The 23,392-nt window shown below is 43.4% G+C and overlaps 1 protein-coding gene across 1 annotated transcript in view; it reads right to left on the bottom strand.

Moving 5' to 3' along the window:
* Positions 1-338: 338 nt before the first annotated feature.
* LOC120057742 (TRAF3-interacting protein 1-like) overlaps positions 339-23,392 on the bottom strand; it is a 34,078-nt gene continuing 11,024 nt past the window's right edge. Inside the window, exons 4-15 of the mRNA XM_039006221.1 lie at positions 22,196-22,312; positions 20,810-21,223; positions 20,630-20,704; positions 17,604-17,682; positions 17,465-17,482; positions 17,188-17,272; positions 16,436-16,522; positions 16,031-16,151; positions 14,389-14,425; positions 13,815-13,891; positions 1,387-1,610; positions 339-1,016 (exon numbers count right to left, since the gene is read on the bottom strand). Coding sequence (XP_038862149.1) covers positions 851-1,016; positions 1,387-1,610; positions 13,815-13,891; positions 14,389-14,425; positions 16,031-16,151; positions 16,436-16,522; positions 17,188-17,272; positions 17,465-17,482; positions 17,604-17,682; positions 20,630-20,704; positions 20,810-21,223; positions 22,196-22,312 — 1,500 coding nt within the window. The 3' untranslated portion in view covers positions 339-850. The remainder of the gene's footprint in view (positions 1,017-1,386; positions 1,611-13,814; positions 13,892-14,388; positions 14,426-16,030; positions 16,152-16,435; positions 16,523-17,187; positions 17,273-17,464; positions 17,483-17,603; positions 17,683-20,629; positions 20,705-20,809; positions 21,224-22,195; positions 22,313-23,392) is intronic.

Below are 23,392 nucleotides of genomic sequence, written 5' to 3'. Positions count from 1 at the left end.
ACCGGGGAGCCAGGCCCAGCGAATCAGAATGATTCTTCCCCACAAAAAGGCTTTAATACAGACAGTAATACTTCTCAGCACACCTCCCACCCATCCTCAGACAATCCCGCAGGTGAAGAAGCCAGACGTGCAGGTCCTGGGCTGGCGTGGTTACACGTGTTCTGCAGTTATGAGGCTGGTTGGAAGAACTGCCAAATGTTGGAGGCAGATTATGGTAGAGAAATGTACATTAAATTCTCTGGCAACAGCTCTGGTGGACATTCCTGCAGTCAGCATGCCAATTGCACCCTCCCTTAAAAGTTGAGACATTTGTGGCATTGTGTTGTGTGACAAACCTGCACATTTTAAAGTGGCTTTTTATTGTCCACAGCACAAGGTGCACCTGTGTAATGATCATGCTGTTTAATCAGCTTCTTGATATGCCACGCCTATAAGGTGGATGGAGAAATGGAGGAGAAAAGAAGAAATGCTCACTAACAGAGATCTAAACAAATTTGTGCATCAAATTTGAGAGAACTATGGTAATAGTTCGTATGGATATTTTAATTTAATGAAACATCGTATCAACACTATACATGTTGCGTTTATATTTTTGTTCAGTGTAGTAAAGGTGTGTTAATCAACTTAAAGTGGATGGAGCACTAGCAAAATAACATGCGTCTCTCTCTCCCTCCCTAGGGGGTTGACTTCGAACCCTCTCTCCCCTAACCAGTCAGTCAGTGTGGGTGTGTAAAAGTGCAGTTGAGGCCTCCATTTCGGACTTCACCAGACTAAGTAAGAACCAGGCTCACCCTGAACGCTCTGTCCTTTTTTAAGGGCGATAATCCTTTATTTGGACCTTGGCTCCCCCTCATATTCGCGAGGAGAAGTTGATGCTGGTTACCATCTTCTGGATCTTGTCCTCATTCTTCAGGATGTTGGACTTGACGGCGCAGATCTTGTCCTGCTGCTCCTTGATCAGCTGCTCAAGCTCGGCTTGCTCGGCCTTCAGAGGCTCCACCGCGCTGTCCGTCACTCTGGAAAAGATGCACACACGCCAAAATATAAATGTATGCCAAGTCGTGTGTGTGAGAATGTGTGTGTTGGTGGTCTTCCAGATCTGTTGCTGCATCAGGGCCTGTGTGTGCTCCTTGTTTTCCTACCTCCAGGCTTTAGTGCAGGGCTCTACAACCCTGTTCCTGAAGAGCTACCCTCCTGTAGGTTTTCGCTCCAACCCCAGTTGTAACTAACCCGATTCAGCTTATTCACCAACTAATTATTAGAATCAGGTGCGCTAGATTAGGGTTGGAGCATAAACCTACAGGACGGTAGCTCTCCAGGACCAGGGTTGGAGTACCCTGCTTTAGTGTGTGTTTGTGTAAGATGTGTGTGTGTAGCCCTCCAAACCTCTGTTCATGCAGCAGGGCCTGCGCATGTTCCTTGTTCTCCCTCCTCCAGGTGTGCAGCTCGTTCTGCATGGCGTCCATGTCCTCCTGGATGTAATCCATGATCTTGCCGAGGGGCAAGGCGCTGCGGCACACTGTCTGGATGGACGAGCGCAGCCGCTCAATCTCCCTCGACACCAGGTCCCGCTCCTTCTTCCTGGACGCCTCCGACACCAGGCTCTGGGTCTGGAGAGAAGGAGGAATGATAGATAGATGGAGGGATAGAGAGAAGGGGTGGATAGATGGATGGAGTAGGAGAGAAGCCAAGAAAGATTGTTACAATATAGAAAAACTGGATTAACTGGATTTTGGATGTTTGTGCTTTTCTAATGAGTCATTTTCGTGTTCGTGCAAGTGACTGATTGAACGAATCCTCACAATCAGTATCTGCAATTTGGCAGTACACCCAGACCCTTGCTTTAAGAACAAAAGATCTCTCAGTTTCAAGGTCTCAGCTTAGAGAAGAAGCCTCGTGAGGTATTGGTCGGTCACATGAATGAAGCGAACGTAAATTATGAATTAATTATGAATGATGAATAAAGCTAAATCATGCAAATATAACTTGTCTGCAGTATATAAGATAACTAACGGGACTGCCCCGGTAGAGCTCCGTCTGACCAAAAGACGACGGGACCCGCCCAGACCAGACCCTTACTGTGAGCGGCCCAGGAGGAGATACATTCCCCGCGAGCAATTGAGGGACATGTCTTCTGATTTCAGTAAGTCAATTTAAATGAATTTGTAAAAAAAAAAAAAAAAAGCTTTATTATCCAAATTTCAATCTACTTAAGCACATTTCTATCCTGTTATTATCCAAATTTCAATCAGCTTAACAGTTTCCACTCCCACATCTACATTGACTACACTCACACAATTCACATTCACTTTGTGCTGTTACTTGGAGGAGGGTACCACTAGTCCTAAGTCAAGTAACAGCACGAAGTGAATGTGAATTGTGTGAGTGTAGTGAATGTGGATGTGAAAGCTTTGTGAGAGTGAAAACTATTAAGCTAATTGAAAATTGGGATAATAACAGGATATAAATGTTCCTATTAAGCAGATTTAAATTTGGATAATAAAAGCTTGAAATTTGGATATTAAGAAATATTAGTTAAGTGGTTGAAATGTTGATAATATGTACTGAGTGAATGTGTGTGTTATTCTATATGCATGTTATTTTATTCTATATGCATAGACTATAGAGTCTATAGAGAACATAGCATTTATGACTATATAAACTATTGATACCATGGATGCTATAGGGACTGTGATGCTATAGGGACTATAGATACTGTAGAGACTAGAGGAACCATGGCGGTGATACATATGACAGAAGGTTCGAGCTAATCTTATAGAGAAGGGCAAGTAACGGTACCATGAAAGGCCCCGCTGACGTGTCTACATGGGCTGCAGCCACTACTGATAGCACATGGGGTTATTATATATGTATGTGATACATATTGTGTACAGATGAACATGGGGTAATTAGGGAGATTACCGAGTGTGTTTGGGAATAGTACTAAGTGAATGTGGATGTGAGAGTTGTGGGAGTGTGGAAAGTACGTGTTAAACGGATTGAAATTTGGATAATAAGATATATTATTACGATTAAGTACTGAGTGAATAAGAGCTGTCAGGAGACTGGCTCCAGTGTGAAAGAGGTAATATAGAAGATTACTGAGTGTGTGTCTGAATGGATAACCCAGCCAGTTCTGTGAGCTGAGTATTTCGATCTATAACGTTATCTACAGTTATTATAAACTCAGCAAAAAAAGAAACGTCCTCTCCCTGTCAACTATGTATATTTTCAGCAAACTTAACATGTGTAAATATTTCTATGAACATAACAAGATTCAACAACAGACATAAACTGAACAAGTTCCACAGACATGGAATGATGTGTCCCTGAACAAAGGGTGGGTCAAAAAAAAGTATCTGGTGTGGCCACCAGCTGCATTAAGTACTGCAGTGCATCTCCTCCTCATGGACTACACCAGATTTGCCAGTTCTTGCTGTGAGATGTTACCCAACTCTTCCACCAAGGCACCTGCTAGTTCCCGGACATTTCTGGGGGGGAATGACCCTCACCCTCCAATCCAACAGGTCCCAGTCATGCTCAATGGGATTGAGATCCAGGCTCTTCGCTGGCCATGGCAGAACACTGACATTCCTGTCTTGCAGGAAATCACACACAGAACAAGCAGTATGGCTGGTGGCATTGTCATGCTGGAGGGTCATGTCAGGATTAGCCTGCAGGAAGGGTACCACATGAGGGAGGAGGATGTCCTCCCTGTAACGCACAGCGTTGAGATTGCCTGCAATGACAACAAGCTCAGTCCGATGATGCTGCGACACACCGCCCCAGACCATGACGAACCCTCCACCTCGATCCTGCTCCAGAGTACAGGCCTCGGTGTAACGCTCATTCCTTCGACGATATATGCGAATCCGACCATCACCCCTCGTGAGACAAAACCGCGACTTGTCAGTGAAGAGCACTTTTTGCCAGTCCTGTCTGGTCCAGCAACGGTGGGTATGTGCCCATAGGCAACGTTGTTGCCGGTGATGTCTGGTGAGGACCTGCCTTACAACAGGATAACAAGCCCTCAGTCCAGCCCCTCTCAGCCTATTGAGGACAGTCTGAGCACTGATGGAGGGATTGTGCGTTCCTGGTCTAACTTGGGCAATTGTTGTTGCCATCCTGTACCTGTCCCGCAGGTGTGATGTCCGAATGTTCCGATCCTATGCAGGTGTTGTTACACGTGGTCTGCCATTGCGAGGACGATCAGCTGTCCATCCTGTCTCCCTGTAGCGTTGTCTTAGGCGTCTCACAGTACGGCAATTCTTTGCCCTGGCCACATCTGCAGTCACATCTGCGTGCCTAAGGCACGTTCACGCAGATGAGCAGGGACCCTGGGCATCTTTCTTTTGGGGTTTTTCAGAGTCAGTAGAAAGGCCTCTTTAGTATCCTAAGTTTTCATAACTGTGACCTCAATTGCCTACCGTCTGTAAGCTGTTAGTGTCTTAACTTCTCTAGGGTAGGGGGCAGCATTTGGAATTTTGGATGAAATGCATGCCCAAATTAAACTGCCTGCTCCTCGGGCCCAGAAGATATGATATGCATATAACTGGTAGATTTGGATAGAAAACACTCTAAAGTTTCCAAAACTGTTAAAATAGTGTCTGTGAGTATAACAGAACTGATTTGGCAGACGAAAACCTGAGAAAAATCCATTCAGGAAGTCGTTTTTTTTGTGGTTTTGTAGTTTTCTATTCAATGCCATTACAGTATCCATTGACTTAGGACTCAAATTGCAGTTTCTATGCCTTCCACTAGATGTCAACAGTCTTTAGAAATTGTTTCAGGCTTGTATCCTGAAAAATGAGGAAGTAAGAGCAGTCCCTAAAGTGTCACAGAGCTTTTTCATGCGCGAGACGGAGAGAGTGCGTTTCTTGTTCACCTTTTAAATTGACGACGTTATTGTCCGGTTGAAATATTATCGATTATTTAGGCTAAAAACAACCTGAGGATTGAATATAAACATCGTTTGACATGTTTCTATGAACTTTGCGGATACAATTTGGATTTTTTTGTCTTCCTGTTTTGACTGCGTTTGAGCCTGTGGATTACTGAACAAAACTGAGGTTTTTGGATATAAAGAGACTTTATCGAACAAAAGGAACATTTATTGAGTAAATGAATGTCTACTGAGTGCAACCATATGAAGATCATCAAAGGTAAGGGATTAATTGTATCTCTATTTCTGACTTGTGTAACTGTTCTACTTGGCTGGTTACTGTTTGTAATGATTTGTCTAGTGGGCTATGTTCTCAAATAATCATAAGGTATGCTTTCGCCGTAAAGCATTTTTAAAATCTGACACCGTGGTTGGATTCACAAGAAGTTAATCTTTAAACCTATGTAAAATATGTTTTGTTTTCTGAATTTTTATAATGAGTATTTCTGTATTTGAATTTTGCGCCCAGCAGTTTCACTGGCTGTTGAAGAGGTGGGACGCTAACGTCTCACGTACCCAAGAGAGGTTAACGACCGTTCCACAGGTGCATGTTCAATAATTGTTTATGGTTCATTGAACAAGCATGGGAAACAGTGTTTAAACCCTTTACAATGAAGATCTGTGAAGTTATTTGGATTTTTACGAATTATCTTTGAAAGACAGGGTCCTGAAAAAAGGGACTTTTCTTTTTTTGCTGAGTTTATATGTATAGGAAGTGGCGGCAAGCTAGTCTTAAGAGAAGGCTAGAGTGAGGGCAGGAGGCCCCACTGACATTTATAAAGAGAAGTGTCTACGTGGTCTGAAAACCACTGGAACCATTGAAGATACGTATGGTAAATACCGAAGAAGTGTCTCCGTGTGTCTGCAGCCATTACTAATAGCACGTGGTGTCATTTTATATGTATAGGATGTTGCGGCAAACGAACCGTTGAAGATACATATGGCATAGGATGTAACGATAGTCTACGTGGTCTGAGAACCACTGATAATAGCACGAGATGTTACTGTAGGCATTTTGAGTCGTTGACGATGCACATGAGTGGTGTGGATGTCTGTAGGGATTCACGTTGATCTGTAACATTATATAGGGAATCTGTGTATGTGAGATATGAAAGGAGAACGTACTATTCCCGAATATGCTGTTAAATAGAACAACTAGTGTAAATATCTAAACCCCTGAAAGAATAGAACACTAGTCTAAAGGAGGAATTGGTGAAGTATACTGGGTTACTAGAGATTTGATAAAGTAACAATGGAGAAAAATAATAAACAACTTGCACACCCACACGTAGGAGTACGTAAGTGGTGCAAAAAGTATTCTGAGAAATGTTCAGAGTGGTCCCTCTATGGATCACTTGATAAAGAAAAGGTTAAAGCATTGTATGACTGTCTAAAGGGTCTGGGAAAGAGTCTCAGATAAAGATTGGCGTATATCCACTTTTGGTAAAGGTACAAGACTTAACTTACCCTTAACCAATAATACTATAAATAGAATCAATGAATTAATGTTGAACATGATTCTGTTAACTAAACTTAAGGCTACAATTTATTGTACTCCCAATGGAGTTTTCATTGATATCCCAAATTATGACGTTCTAAACCAATTTGTGAGTAGGTAAAATGGAAACTGCCTGTTTCCCTGTCTATGCTGTCTCAGGTGCCAGACTTATTATGGACAGAGTGCGCCATCTACAGGGGACTGATACAGTGCCAGCCCAGTTATTGCGAAAGTGATCCCAGAAAGAAACTCTAGTCGAGAGCTACCTCCAAAGTTTCTCTTCCCTTCTGAATTGGCCGATGTATTTTATAAATTCAGCGCATTACATGTTAATCTTAAATATACTTTTAATAAGTTTCAATACAAGGTCACACATGTTGTGATGTGCTGCAAAGCAACTCTTCATAGCTTTTGGATGTCTGTAATAATGCTAAAATTCTCTACCTCTGCCAACACACCTGCAAATGTGCATGCACACACTCCTCTCAACTCTACCAGAGGCTACTTCAACCAAATCACATAAAAAGTAACACATGTACAGAGCCAGTTGCAGGGCTGCATTTAGTGGTTTAGGATTTCAAGGCTAAAAATGTTAGGCAGGAATTATACAAACCTAGGCTGTGTATATAAATATCAAACGCGTGGCTGAATTATGCTGCCTAATGTGGGGGGACTGGCTGGTGAAGGCCTCTGTATGGTATGTGACTAGGGAGTCCTGCTCTGCTATGCCCCAGTCACCCCTCAGCCCCAGGATGGGAGGGGGATGGAGGGCCTCCCCTTGGCACAGTGAGGGCCAGGGACGTTTACTCAGCTGGGTCTGCAGGCTGGTGTGTGTGGCACTGCAGGCGCACACACACTAGATGGCACCCACCCACACTCCTGTGGACTTAAAACCCCTTGTTTATTTTAGTAACAGGCTATGGCAGTGAAGTTATTTTACTACAGTATTCGGTAACAACTACTACAATTATGTCCCTTTCAAGTTCAACTCTTAGGACAATGTGTCATTCTGGCCTCGAGATCAAAACACCTGCTTTCACGGGTCCGGAAAAAATAAACACATTCCCGCTACATGACAGTGTAAACTAACAAATAACGTCCCCTTCATAACAGACCAACCATAATAGACTAATAGGTATTTGGCCAGATAGGTGGGCAAAACTTCACGTTAAGCGCCACTAATCCAACTTTCATTACGAGCCAGCTTCTTATCATTTCGCTTATAAAAACAAGCCAACTCAATTACAGCTTAGAAACACGCTAAACTACATAGAACTAAACTGTAAAAAATGTCAACTGTCTTCCTTTCCTTCAGGAAGCCAGCAAAAATGTCTGACAAGCTGCCTCATTTCCCCCCCCCCCCCTTCGCTCTGTGGTTTGCAAAGTGTGCGAGGATTGAAATGTCTAATCGTCGTCTGCAATGTGGGTGGCTTTCCCCTCGACCCCGTAAACACTGCGGCTACACAAACACGCCGCGGCTCAGTCAGTCCGCTGGCCACGGTGGAGCGCTGCAGAAGCTCCGACGGGCTCCGCTCTGTTTTCTGTCCTCTTGCACAGCCTCAACCCCTCAGAAAACCCGTCCCTGGTTTGCACGGTGCACTCTGTCCGGCGAGCATATACCAGCACTTTATAGTCAGGCTCTACAAGTCCAGCGCACTCATACTTTCTTCTTTTTCACCCCGACCCAAGAACATGATTTGTTTTGAGTCCGGTGGCTGGAGGAAGGGTGAGGAGGCAGGTTTTTCCATTAGCTCATGAAGTCAGTAACGGAAGCGCCGTTGACGTGGAGACCAGTGGAGGCTCCTTGGAGGAGGATGGGGAGGACCATCCTACTCAGTGAATTTCATAAAAAACTAAATAGTGAAACATTTTATTTTTTTAAAGTTGTCCTTTTCAGATAAAACTATGCAAAATATATTCACGTCACCATTTAACCTTTATTTAACTAGGCAAGTCAGTTAAGAACAGATTCTTATTTACAATGACGGCCTACACACTGGCCAAACGACGCTGGGCCAATTGTGCGCCGCCCTATGGGACTCCCAATCACAGCCAGTTGTGATCTAGCCTGGAATCGAACCAGGGTGTCTGTAGTGATGCCCCTAGCACTGAGATGCTGTGCCTTAGACCGCTGCGCCACTCGGGAGCACAAATAACTGATTAAAACACACTGTTTTGCAATGAAGGTCTACAGTAGCCTCAACAGCACTCTGTAGGGTAGCACCATTGTGTAGCCGGAGGACAGATATTTTCCGGCCTCCTCTGGGTACATTGACTTCAATACAAAACCATGAGCCTCCTAGGTTCTCACCCCCTTCCATAGACCTACACAGTAACAACTTCCATGAATCTAGTACTAAATGCACAAACTACAGCTAGTTAACACTGCAGTGCATAACATGTGGTGAATAGTTGACTCAGAGAGAAATACAATAGTTGGACAGTTTTAAACAAATTAATTTCTTAAATTAAGTAGAAGCAGGACAGAGATATTTATTTTTTATTTTTTTCCAGTTTCACTTACGCTAGCTAATTTAGCCTACTCAACAAACTGACTCAGAGGAATGATATTAATGTTAGCAAGCTGGCTAAGGCTATCCAACACTTCCAATTCAAGGTAAACTTTCCATTTTATAAATGTATTGCCAGCGGGGACTTCCAGTGTAACTGCTAAACTGCTTTCTGTACACTACTGTGGGATTGTGGGTTTACTAATGCGTTAGTTCTAGTAGCTATGTTGACTATGTTAGCTAATATGGTGACAACGATGCAGGTTGTGTTTAGCGGTTATGGTATGACGTTTTGGCTTGGAGAGGTATTTTCACCTGATCACAGACAGCTGTTGTGTTGTGCACTGAAGTCCACAGGGAGGAAATGAGGAGGAAAGCACGTAGATGTGATGTTTGTGTATGGCTGTTGTGCAGGTGATAAAAGGTTCATTCCACCAATTCTGTTGCAAAACATTTTTGCAACGGAAGCAAACAGCACGAAATGGGGATGGACCTACCGTTTTACAATTGTTTGGACTAATGATTACACCCTAGATCATCTAGAAGCAGGCGAGAGTGTGCAAGGCGTTATTGAATGGGTCACTGTCAGTCACCTTGATTACTCCAATTTGTCTCTCGCCCTGTGCACCTACGTTATAAACGTTCATTTGTAGGCTAGGTTGTAGCAATCTCATGATGGGTATAGGGCAAATTTGAGTATCATGTAGTGGCCTAAACCTATCGATGTTACATTGAACTGGGTGAATGGAATATGAAATGTCATCCGATATGCTGTAATAAGGCCATGCTCACACAAAGAAAAACAGGAAATCGTAAAACGGCACCGACCGCCACTGGTGGAGACCTGAGCCAATGATCCTTCCTGGGAGCAGGTGGTACCCAGAGACCACTGAGTGTTGAACATCAATTCCCTTTCTATCGGTCTTTCCTAGGAGCCCCTAGTCAATCCATACAGATCAGAGGGTGTCAGGGATATGTCATTAATTGCAATCTTGCTTTTCCTTGCAGAAGAAAGTTCCCTCTGGTTTCGCATTGTAAACAATGTGTTGCTGAGTACATCAATCCAAAACGTGCACTCGTGCCAGAATGTTTTACTATGTCTTGTGGAGACTCTGATGGGTATCTAGTCTCATGCCGGGGACTAAGAGCTGGATCTAAACTCCTCACAGACCTGCTGGCCTGGCTGCAGGGCAGGCTGCTGCGCTGCAATGTGGAATCCATCCGAACCCTCTGATGCCTAATTTGCTTAAAGAGGGAACACATGCAAAGCACATGATTTATGGAGCGGTAATAAGGAGCTGGTGAGAGGCGGTGGGAGAATAACTGTCTTCAAAGTAAGGCTTTTGAAAAGAAGAATGGGTTGCCAGCGTGAAAACTGTTAGAGACCTTGGGCGTCTTTAATTAAATAATTAATTTACCCACCACTGGACCATTTCAGGGCAGAGTATTGGCTTCCAGACGGATGTAATAAGCCACTTCATCAACCTCAATTACGGGTCAGCTGAAATGTCTGGCGACAAACATATAAACTGCACACAGCGACGGTGTAACAACGTTTCTGTGGTGAATAGCATGACATACTTAGGGTATATGACAAATTCAATTTCCAGTGTCGATCAGTATGTTAACTCATATATTCTGAGCATTACTACGGTCCCAATAGTGTCAACTGGATTTCCTCGTCTCGTCTTATTTCGTTCATCCCCACGGTAATATATTATTTATTTTTTTACAGATGAACAAGTCTCCTGGCTCTCTCGGGCTTCTGGGATAGATTTCAGAACATAGTCGTGTTCAGAACAGAGCAGGCAAAGGAAAGGAGACGAGGAGTTGATGACGTCACTTTAGACCCATCCACCTCCTGGCTCTAAGTTGGAGACAATGCAGGCTACCCAAGGGCCCTGAATTGTGTCCCCAGAGAGGGTTTCAGAGGTAGGCCAAAGAGCTAGGTATTACAGCATGATGATGATTAGTCCAGTGTTGTTCAGAGGTTTGCTATTTTTGGGGGGGAAGAAAGACATCATCCAAATGTCCAGCCAGATCATAGAAATAGCTAGAAGTCAGTGAGGTGAAGAGTGAGGCTAAGGGCGAGAGGGGTTACAGGATGTTAGGGTTAGTGTGTAGCCCCCTGAGGGGGTCACAGCTGAGCCCCCTGCCCTGAACCCAGGGGTACAAGGGGGAACCTCCCCTACCTCTGAAAAAGACTAGGGACAGGGAAAAGGGCTTGATTCAATTGTTTGACCAAGTAGGCTACACCACAAAGGTTGAAGCTGCTAAGACCTCTAGCTTGTAAGGTTATGGGGTTTGACTCGATTGGTGTGATCGAAGCGACTTAAGAAAAAAAGGACCTACAACGCCACGGTCTGCATTGGAGTCTGGTCTCAGAAAGGTATTTTTCAGAAACATTTTCTCATTCCACTGGAATCTCAAAGTGCTGCCCTTGCAAGGGAAATATGGCTAATGGAATGCTGCAGGGTCATTTCATTATGTTTACAAAGACACGGCCTGGTGGGTATTGGACTATTTATTTTCCTGCTGATTCTGCCGAGAGTATTCTGGCACTCCTCCTCCGTGACGGTAACTCAACCATCCATGTGTGCCACAGGGTTTATTTATACATTGTAAACTTTCATCAAGGCTAATTTGATGGGGTAAGAAAAGGGAGACAGCCCGAAAACATTGTGAAAACGCAGCTGCTACGAGGGCCCGATTCTGTCTAAATAAAAAGGCCTCAGAAGTATCTTAGAATAATATACAAGTGTTCTGCAAGGTCATGGGGAAGGTCGTACCTATAAACATGGAAGAATTTGCTCTATGGTGCACTTTGTGTGGCGGGATATGGCTAAATGTTTGATAAAGCATTTAAGAATGAATCATGTCCTGCTGTAATCCCCAGACACCGGGTGATGAGGGAAGCTCAATATTTACATGTTTTAACCCTCCATGTTCCGCCGTGATTACAAGAGAGCAACGTCTCTATTACACTGACCGTCAACTCTTTCATGTCAGGAAGGAAGCCATTATAGTCCTTCCTACAGCGGACGAGGCAAGGCCAGTAACATTGAGGGGGGTAGCACATAGCATGGCTTGTACAAGTACACCTACCTTCCATTCAGACTGCAGAATTCCCCAGCAACACACAGCCCCCTCCCCATTAGATGCCCTATAATAAGGGGCCTGGAATCCCAAAGCTCATTAAGTCAATTACGATAACCCTGTGGGCTGTGCTCAAGTTGAACCAGAAACTTATTTGGAAACCAAAGGGAAATCCAGTCTGATTATTTTGAAATTAAAACTACAAGGGGCGCGCAGTGAAATCTGACCTATTGGGGCGGGTGAGGGAGCCGCCCATCCGAAGGCAAGCTGGGAATGGGGGACTCCATCTGAGTTGCTATGAGCTAAATGTGCGTCGGAGCCGGAACAACGGACGGAGCCTGGCGCATGCCTTGTAGATAGGAGCACTCATTCTCCCCGCTCATCAGCAGCTGGCCTGGGACAGGCGACATCGTTGGGGAAGAGAGATGGGGTCAGGAAAGGGGGGTGGGGGGCTAGACAGGGCCTTTTAGTATAGCAACAGGCAAAAACCCGGCATCCATCAGAGTTGGGTGGTCAGCTGGGCAGGGAGCGGAAGGAGCAGTACGCTCGGGCAGAAAAGACCACCCAAAACAGGCAGCGTCGTACAACCCACACCGCTGGAGCATGACAAGAGGCCTTCACACCGATTCCCTATCCAAATATTGATGGTGGGAGCCCTCTCTGGCCAATAAACACGCTCGGGGGAACAGAAGAGGGACAGCAGTAATGGCGTTACGTCAGACTGGAAGTCATGTTCAGAGTAATGAAAAATCTATCAACTATGAAATGTGGAGACAACAGTTTATGGTTGAATCACAGGGAGAGGTAGGGCAGGAGGCCAAGGTAGAAAAGTGGGATATAGCATGACCCCAAAAAAGGAAGATTTTTTTTCTGAGGAAGACTTAAATTTACATTTACATTTACGTCATTTAGCAGACGCTCTTATCCAGAGCGACTTACAAGTACATACATTCATACTTTTTTGTACTGGCCCCCCGTGGGAATCGAACCCACAACCCTGGCGTTGCAAGCGCCATGCTCTACCAACTGAGCCACACGGGACCAGAGTTCCTCAGTTTCACACCAGAAAGGAAATTAAGTTATTTGAAGATGAATTTAAGTTTAGTAGATTTAGTCAAATTCACGTTATTGCTTTTGTCTCTTTAAAATGATGCAGCTGGTGTAAAATCGGTGCAGTCGATTGAAATCCATTTTCCATTATAATGATCAAATGTATTCATTAGGCATGTGAACTAGACAGAAGAAAATAAAACATACTTTCTCTCAAACTGGTTGTTGAGACATTGAGCTAGATAAGCCTAATTTGGATGCATTTTTGCAACGCTTTCTCAGCCAAAAACACGTACAAAACATAAAATGAGAAACAACCACGTTAAATTACAACAAAAGGTGGACATTTTTTTGCTGATTTAATCTTCATTCTCGCTGATGTAATCAACCCGCTCGATCCTGTTTTTCTAGCTCCACTGAGGAGATCAAAATGTTCAATGTTTTTTGCAATTACACTTGTCACTCGATTTGCAAGATTCTTTCTTTAGCTAATAGACTGTATGCTATGGGTTTTGCAACCCCACATCCGTAAGATACTGAATTTCAAGAAATAAAAAGGTGTGTACGCTCCGTGAGAGGTAGTAAAATGTCTAGAATTGAGTCACGGGAGAGGAATGAGAGAGCCAAATACTTGGAACACTGTCGTTATGATGTCATTGCATTACCCTCTAGTGGAGATCAAGATCACTACATCAGTAGGACACCATTGACATTTTACCTGGTCTTTGGACTTTGGAGATGATGGTGATGATTCAAAGTCTTTCGTGGTTTCAAGGATTTTTTTCACCAGCCCACCTGGGGATGAAAAAAGGTTCATTAATTTTTTTCAAAAGGTTGGCCATTTTTAACCATCCTTAAAGTGGCAATCTGAGGTTCAAATAAGTGGGTAACCCTCCACTTTTTTTGGTAAATAGCTGAGGAACGGGGCTTGAGAAATGTGACCACTCAAATTCATTGACAGAGGTAAAGATGCAAGGACTGACCATTCATGAGATCAAACTTGCAGTTTAACCATATGCTGCTTGTTTACAATTAGTGTTTACAAACATTGGAGTAAAACAAGTGTATTTCGGGGGGTTTGATGGGGTAAGACAGTTGAACTAAGCTCATGAGACGTTTATAAGTTATATTTTTCAGGAATCAAATCAGTATATCATTAATATAAATGTCTGAAAATGGATATAAACAACTGCAGACTGCTCCTTATTAAGATACAAACCCTGGCCACGGTCTAGCCATTTGTACTAGAATTATAAGCACCTACAATGTCAAATTAAGCGAGGATTGCTCACCATGATTCTCATCGCCTTGGAGTTCCACTGTTGGCTCCTGTGGAAGGACCAAATAGTGAAGAAACCATAAAGACTCAGAAGGACCAACACTGCTGCTGCCTTCTCTTGAACAGACACAGTGCAGTATATGCTTGTGGGAACAGCACAACCAAATGCAACCCAAATCACCTACAGTGCATTCGGACAGTATTCAGACCCCTTTTCCCTCTTACACATTTTGTTACGTTACAGCCTTATTCTAAAATGTATTAAATAAAACAAAATGCCTCGTCAATCTACACACAATACCTCATAATGACAAAGCAAAAACAGTTTTGAAATGTGCAAATGCATAAAAAAAAATAAAAAAAATGAAATACCTTAAGTATTCAGACCCTTTGCTATGAGACCCGAAATTGAGCTCAGGTGCATCCTGTTTCAATTGATCATCCTTGAGATGTTTCTACAACCTGATTGGAGTGATAAATTCAATTGATTGGATTTGGAAAGGCACACACCTATCTATATAAGGTTCCACAGTTGACAGTGCATGTTAGAGCAAAAACCAAGCCATGAGGTTGAAGGAATTGTCCGTAGAGCTCCGAGACAGATTGTTTCGAGGCACAGATCTGGGCAAGGGTACCAAAATATTTCTGCAGCTTTGAAGGTCCTCAAGAACACAGTGGCCTCAATCACTCTTAAAATGGAAGTTTGGAACCACCAAGACTCTTCCTAGAGCAGGCTGTCCGGCCATGAGCTCTGAAAGAGCTCCAGAGTTCCTCTGTGGACATGGGAGAACTTTCCAGAAAAACAACCATCTCTGCAGCACTCCACCAATCAGTCCTTTATGGTAGTGGCCAGATGGAAGCCACTCCTCAGTAAAAGGCACATGACAGCACACTTGGAGTTTGTCAAAAGGCACCTAAAGATTCTCTGGTCTGATGAAACCAAGATTGAACTCTGGCTTGAATGCCAAGCGTCATGTGTGGAGGAAACCTGGCACCATTCCTACAGTGAAGCATGGTGGTGGCAGCATCATGCTGTGGGGATGTTTTTCAGCAGCAGGGACTGGGAGACTAGTCTGGATCAAGGGAAAAATGAACGGAGTAAAGTACAGAGAGATCCTTGATGAAAACCTGCTCCAGAGCGCCCAGGACCTCAGACTGGGGCGAAGGTTCACCTTCCAACAGGAAAATGACCTTAAGCACACAGCCAAGACAACGCAGGAGTGGCTTCAGGACAAGTCTCTGAATGTCCTTGAGTGGCCCAGCCAGAGCCCGGACTTGAACATCTCTGGAGAGAACTGAAAATAGCTGTGCAGCAACGCACCCCATCCAACCTGACAGAGCTTGAGAGGATCTGCAGAGAAGACTGGGAGAAACTCCCCAAATACAGGTGTGCAAAGCTTGTAGAGTCATACCCATGAAGACTCGATGCTGTAATCACTGCCGAAAGGTGCTTCAACAAAGTACTGAGTAAATGTGATATCAGTTTTTTATTTTTTATAAATTAGCAACAAATTCTATAAACCTGTTTTGATGTGTCATTATGGGGTAAAAACGATTTAATCCATTTTAGAATAAGGCTGTAGCGTAACAAAATGTGGGAAAAGTCAAGAGGACTGAACACTTTCCGAAGGTACTGTATGTATGTGCTCCCTCACCATCTTGGGCATGTCGGGGGGAGGAGGGGCGGCCTCCAACACCACAAACTGCTCATCTTCATCCTCAGAAAGCTTCTTACCCTCCGTGATGACGGCCGCCGGGGGCTTGGCACTGGTCAGCCTTACACACACACACAAAATTTAGAGGAAGGAGGCCATGGAGCAAAGTACAACATTTTCTCAGCCTGGTTCAGTAGGTAAACACTGTGGAACGTAGCAGATAGAAATGTCACAAATAGAGCTGATGTGACTCCTAAATCTACATGTCAGAGAGGCATGTTTGTTCTACGTCATATATTTATAAAAGCTCTAAAATGCTGTGCACTGCTAAATGCAGCGCTGCTATGCTGACTCCTGTATAATTCATAGTGGTACAGGAAGTAAAAAGGTATGAGGGGAAGTCACCTTTCAGCTGGGGTCACGTCAGTGTAGCTCTCCTGCCTCTTGACCCGAGGAGGGGCAGGCCGGGCGCTGCTGGGCCGAGGTATCCTCCTGTTGGGGAGATAAGATGGGCCACACTAATGAATGATCAGCCAGCCAGTAAAGCAACTCTTTCACCAATAGCCTCTATTACAAATAAATAGTAGTGCTTCTCAAAACTGATCCTGGGGACCCGCTATGTACACTATATTCTTCACCAATTGATTACCAGTAATTAGTCCTCTGTTTGGATGGTTAAAGACAACCATTTAACCAAGAGACACTGAGAATCACATCTTCAAATAATCACAAATATTCAAAGACAGGTAGACGGGAACAGGACAGGGTAAAAAGTTACTGTATTTAGTTGGAATAATAAAATAAAATAGACCAGGGTCTAATGGCAGTATTTGGTTGTGGTGAGAACCTGAACATACAGAGGTTCCCAGGACTAGAGTTGAGAAACCCTGCTGCTCTACTGGCCCTCAACAGTCGACAACACTCACTCCCATTCAGTCAGTCAGTTATTTCACCATGTTACGCTGAGAAAATGATGAGCGGGGACTAGCGGAGCAATTTGTTGTGGTGTAAAGAGAGAGTACTCCAGCTGAGTGTTGCGGTTGATCAAGGAGAAAGTGGAGGATTTGCGTCAGTGAATGGAGAGCTGTAGCATGCTAACGCACATTGCTAATTTGCTTAGTCAGCTGTCGACACACACACACACACACAGTACAAACCTGTGGGCCATGTGGGCTGGCACTGCGTCTGTGGCATCTCCGTTCTCCAGGGGGACCGGCCTCTGTGCCAACGGAGTGTCTCCATCTACAACGTGATGCTGACATGAGAACACCCCTTCTAACACTTTTTATTGGAACAACCGATGAACTGGATAGCAAGAACTAGAACTACTGACGGCTAGGGCTTTTAGAACAGAGACGCATAGAAATGTCCACCTGGACTACTAAATGGAGAAAAAAACTCCAGCACCATCGGTGCAGTGAGAAAAACACTCACCTTCACTGTCAAACTCTTCTGGAAAAGAGGAAACAGAACAATTATTTGTATCTATTTTATGTGTCTATTCATATTATGGTGTAAACAGAAGAATGACTTTAGCGAAAGGCCGGATGGGTTGCGGGGTGGTTGGGGTTACCTTGTTGGCCTCCTGCTTTGGGCCAGCGCCTCTGCCCCTTGGCAGACGAAGGCCGAGGTATTCTGGCTGGACTGTCAGACTGAGGAGAGGAGATGGGAGGGGAAGATGACTGGGTAAGTGTGTCCCATTTCGGATGGAGAGCAGGTGTACACACTTATAAACATGCACACGTGCAGGGTCATTCGTAGGAAAAGGAGGACACAGGCAGCTCCTCTTTAAAAATAAGAGGTTACCTGCTTGTATGTGACTTCCGCTGTCTACAAACAGAGAAAGACGGCGTTGAGTAAATATCTGAATGTGGACCTATGTCCAAACCTTCCACCAAAGGGAGCTACAACGCAAGTAAAGCAGTAGGAAAACCAAGCTGCTATGATTACTATTATTTTGTTTCTACAGCATGGAATGACAAGTTATGCTAAGACAGCCAAACAAACTACTGAAGATGCTCACAGCGCTATGTTAAAGTAGGTGAACCTATCAGGCAGCCACACTGCACTAGCGAGTTATACGCCGTTCTGAATCTGCTAAATAGCTCTAGCGATGGAGGCAAAGGAAGGATACCTCTTCAGATGCATCTTCAATGGGCTTCAGTGGATAATTCCAGCGGTAGCACAGAAGCACAGAATGAACCATTATCACACTAATAGCAGCATAGAAATAGACTACATTAGCCAGTCTAATATGTTATTGGCCCAATTTTCTATTTCTATGGATGGCACCCTAGTCCTAACCTATGACCATGTGGTACTAAATGGGATCCATCTTAGCTAAGTCAAATCTGTGCCACACAACTAAAGCATATTCAACATCAGTTCATGGATGTAATAGTAGTCTATATCCATCTCAGAAAATGTGTAGATTTCTTTTCCATCTCTGGTGGTATTGTAGAGAAAGGTACAAATGTGTGAGATGCGCCCTTAAGAGTTGAGCAGGGTAGCGCCATCATTATTGCTGAGCTCCTGAAGTTATTCTACACAAAAAAAACAGCAGTCTTATGACCACCTAAAATATGTGCCATGGTTAAATCTTCCCAAGTATATATATTTTTTTGTTTTTTGTTGAGCAAATATAGGCTAGCCTAGACAAATAATACTGAAATACTGGAGTTGAAAACAGAAGATAAAGCAACAGACTGGAAACTCACACTAACAAAGAGTGTGCTAAATATAACTAATCTCTCAATGAATGCAGAGTGCTGCAGATGACAGCTGTCTTGGTCAAAGTTGCGGAAAAAACCTAATGTGTTCTATCCTAGCAACAAGCAAGGAGTAAGAGCCCTTGAAGTGAAATGAAGCAAGCGAAACAAATTAGCATCTATGCTAACACAAATGCATTCAGAGCAACTACATTACTGTTAGGCATGTAGCTACCTCCTGCTCATCATCTTCAGCCTTGGGGTTGAAGGTGAGAGTACAAATGCATTAAGGCCATGACACACACACACGGTGATGGGGCAAGATTATAAATGGGAGCATAAACAAGGAATTGACATAAGGGTCGTTGTTAAGGCCAAAACAAAAGTGAACAAATTATTATTCTAAAATGAAAGTAAAAACATATAGTTGCAATAAACTATGTCTAAACAATTCAAAAATGTTGTGGCCACCTTTGCTTGAATTTTTTTAATCAAATTTAATGAATCATTTCATTAATTGAATTTGTCCTTAGTTTACTTGCGTATTAAGATGTTACTTGCCTCATTTTTACATTTTGTTCAAAACACCTTTTTTTCCCCCTTTATCGATTGGCGTCACTCCATAGGACATTATATCACACCGATGGACAATATTACAACAGGCAGTCAAATTTTACGGTTTAAAGAATGGCACTTTCGAAAATTTCTGATCGCTGTAAAATTCTACTTTTAAAACATCAGTAATTGACATTCATTAAAGGACTTAAGTGTACTCATTCCAATTGAAGGGCCTCAAATGCGGCAGGTAGGCTAGAAGTTAATAGCGCTGGGCCAGTAACTGAAAGGTCGCTAGTTCGAATCCCTGAGCCGACTAGGTGAACAAGCTGTCGGATGTGCCCTTGAGCAAGGCACTTATCCAGAGTGACTTACAATTAGGGTTAAGAGGGTCTGATAAATGACTCAAATGTAAAAATAAAAGACCCAAGTTCATGTTCACTTGACTGAAAATATAAATTAGCTATTTACACACAGAAGTGCCATATATTTCCTTTCACCTACACATAGTGGAGGAATCAGAAAGATAAGTACAGGAATCCATTTTATTTGGGTCGTCATCAGTAAAAAAGTTCTCATAGCTGGGATAACTTGCCCGACTGCCATTAATGCCATAAATTGTGTCTTTCACTTGGTGAGGAATCAGAAAGATCAGTTTTAGGCTACTATAATTCTTTGTAGTTTGGTTGTTTTCACTTTAATTAATTTTTTTATCACCTGCCCAATGGGGAAACCTCAGAGCATGCTCAACTTGCGGGAATGCTTAGTTCACTTGCCCCAGGTAATAGGTGAACCCTTAAAATCAATCCCTTTTCAACACTCTTCTACATACTGCAAGTCTTAATCTTAATATCCTCCATTAATAGAATGAAACATCTGACATTTTTAAATGTCATGGGTTGACATCACACATTCATATGCTATTGCAACTGCCAAACTGTAAAAAACGTTATTTATGTTGTTGTGTTCTGCTGGTCTTCAATGGGACTTGAAGTCACTTTCATAATGTACTGATTACAGTACATTCATTTCCCAAACTAGACTTAACATGAACATGTAACAAAAATACAACCATGGAAAGGACTGGAGTGGCATGAGAAAGGACTGGAGTGGCATGAGAAAGGACTGGAGTGGCATGAGAAAGGACTGGAGTGGCATGAGAAAGGACTGGAGTGGAATGAGAAAGGACTGGAGTGGCATGAGAAAGGACTGGAGTGGCATGAGAAAGGACTGGAGTGGAATGAGAAATGTAGGCATTGGTTGAATATGAAAATGACTGACAATAGTAGATACTGCTCATAGGAGAGAAAGGAGGTTGGAGTAATTTAAAGCTTACCGCTGGTTCAGGTTTGGCCGTTTTACTGGGCTCCTCTGGATGTGGTCTGTGTTTTGTGTCCTCTGACGCTCTGGCCTAAACACACACACACTCCTCAGGATCTCATAGAAGCATTGTTGCAGCCACTGTTACATTGAGGACTATTTTGCACAAAGCCACGGAATGACAGACATACTCTACCTTTTTGTCACCATTCTCTGGCACTTTGGTTTTCTCCTCCCCCTGTTTGTGTCGGAGCTCTCTCTCCTTCTCTCCCTTGTCTCGCCGTTTATCCGGGTTTAAATCTTTCTCCTTATCCCTCTCTCGGTCTCTCCCTCTGTGCGACTCCTTGTCTTTGCTTTTTTCCCTGTCTCTGTCCCTCTCCTTGTCTCGTTCTCCGTCTTTCTCTCTTTCATTGTCTTTGTCCCACTCTCGGTCCCGGCTCTTGTCCTTGCCACGGTCTTTGGTACGGTCTCGATCGCGGCTCTTCTTTGACCTTTCTCTGTCGCGGTGGCGCTCCTTTTCCTTGTCGCCCCGCCTGCCCTCTTGCTCTTTGGGCAGGTCTGGGTCCTTCTGCTCCCAACCCCCGGCGCTGTGCTCTCGGATCGCCTTCTCCTGGAGAAAACGCACACATATATAGAAAAGCATATACACACACACAGAGATGCATTAATGTGAGCATAGGGACACCCTCAAAACACTGTGGTAGCAGGCAAACATTAGCCCTGTATGACAAACCTTTACGTTAGGAGGTTGAAGTTACATATAGAACAATAATTTAATTTTGTGTATTTGGTCCCAAATTCCTAGCACCCATTACATCAAGCTTGTGACTACTAACTCGTTGGTTGCATTTGCAGTTTGTTTTATGTTTAGTCCAATAGTAACTGAATGGTGAATGACCGGAGTCATTTTCTTTAAGCGAGTAGATAAGAGGTTTCTGAACACTTCTAAATGAATCCTGATAATGCCATGATTAAGAAAAATCCTGAATAATGATGAGTGAGAAGCCATTCAGAGGCTACAACAAAGCATGCTAACCTCTCGTTATCACCAATGAAATGGGGAGTTAAGCATTTTTGTGGGGTATTATTCAAAACAACCAAAACAAACTGGAAATGCATCCAATAAGTTTGTAGTCACAAGCTTGATGTAGTCATTGCGTGCTATGAATATGGGACCAAATACTGCACTTTTGACTACTTTAATACACAAGTGAATGTGTCCAAATACCTATGACCTCTTCAAATGAGGGGACTATATACATGAAGTGCTTTCTTTTCTAAAATGGTAACACCAATATCTATGGAAATACTACAATCCAAAATGATGGAGTATAGAGCAAAATATAAAATCTTTGCTTCACTGTCCAAATAAATACGGAGGAGAATGTAGCTCAAAGGTATGTCATGGTCTGATGGGAATACATCCTGTCCAGTCTGAAGCATCTCAGAGTAGTATTGCTGATCTAGGACCAGTTTAGCCTTTGAGATCATAATTAATAAAATGATATGGACAGGTTTGGGAACTGTTACTATATCAGCATTTCACTTCGAGAGGCTTTGTGGATGGAGCCCCTGGTCTCACCACTTGGTCTCGTCCCTCTCTGTTCTCCTTGTCCTGGGACCGGGAGGAGCTGGCCTTCCCCTTGGGGTCCAGCTTGTCCCCGGCCAGCACCCGCTTCACCGCCTCCTCACTGGACAGCTGGGACGACATAACACAGGGGACAGACGTGATTGTCAACTTACTTTCAAATCAAAAGGTATTTATCACATGCGCCAAATACAACAGGTGTAGACTATACCGTGAAATGCTTGCTTACGAGCCTTACCCAATGACGCAGAGTAAAAAAATGATCAACTAAAATAGTAACACAAATAGTAAGCTATATACAGAGAGTACCAGTACCAGACCAACATGCAGGGGTATGCGCTATTTGAGGTAGATGCATTATGTACATAAAGGCATCCACTTCTGCCCTCAGAACAGCCTCAATGCATTGGGGCATGGACTCTACAAGGTGTCGAAAGCGTTCCACACGGATGTTGAACCATGTTGACTCCAATGCATCATTGCAGTTCTTGACACCGGTGCGCCTGGCACCTACAACCATACCCCGTTCAAAGGCACTTAAAAATGGTATCTTGCCCATTCACCCTTTGAATGGCACACATACACAATCCATGTCTCAAGTCTTAAAAATCCTTCTTTAACCCGTCTCCTCCCCTTCATCTACACTGATTGAAGTGGATTTAACAAGTTACATTAATAAGCGATTATAGCGTTCACCTGGTCAGGCTATGTCATGGAAAGAGGTGTTCCTAATGTTTTGTACACTCAGTGTATATAGTGTGTATAGTCTTTGGAGTATGCATAGAGTCAGTGCAAGATAAGGTCAACGCAGATAGTCCTTTCTACCATATCTATATCTTTAACTTTGTTTATTGGGATTGAACATTTTTCAAAGTAATGCATTGTAGGAGTGCACATTACTATCACACAGCAATCTTTGTGTAGAATTACCTGCCCATCTGTCTGTTTATAATGAACTGAATTCATTTTATTAGAAATATCTAACATAGTTGCCGCAGCCACTCGAGTACAACAATACATAAATTATTGAGGATTAAAAACACAAAGTCGAAATGTATTTCCATTGTGGTCCTTGTTACAATTGATGTTGTGCTAGCTAGCTAGTTTACATGCATGTGAACAGTTGTCGTGACGAGACCCTGAGGGAGGCATGGCAGAGATCCCCCGACCTCGAAGCCCTTTATTCCAACT

This window comes from Salvelinus namaycush, chromosome 13 (genome assembly GCF_016432855.1).
Source record: "Salvelinus namaycush isolate Seneca chromosome 13, SaNama_1.0, whole genome shotgun sequence".
Taxonomy (NCBI): Eukaryota; Metazoa; Chordata; class Actinopteri; order Salmoniformes; family Salmonidae; genus Salvelinus; species Salvelinus namaycush.
The sequence above is the reverse complement of the archived record's forward strand: the minus strand, read 5'-3'. Positions and strand labels throughout refer to the sequence as shown.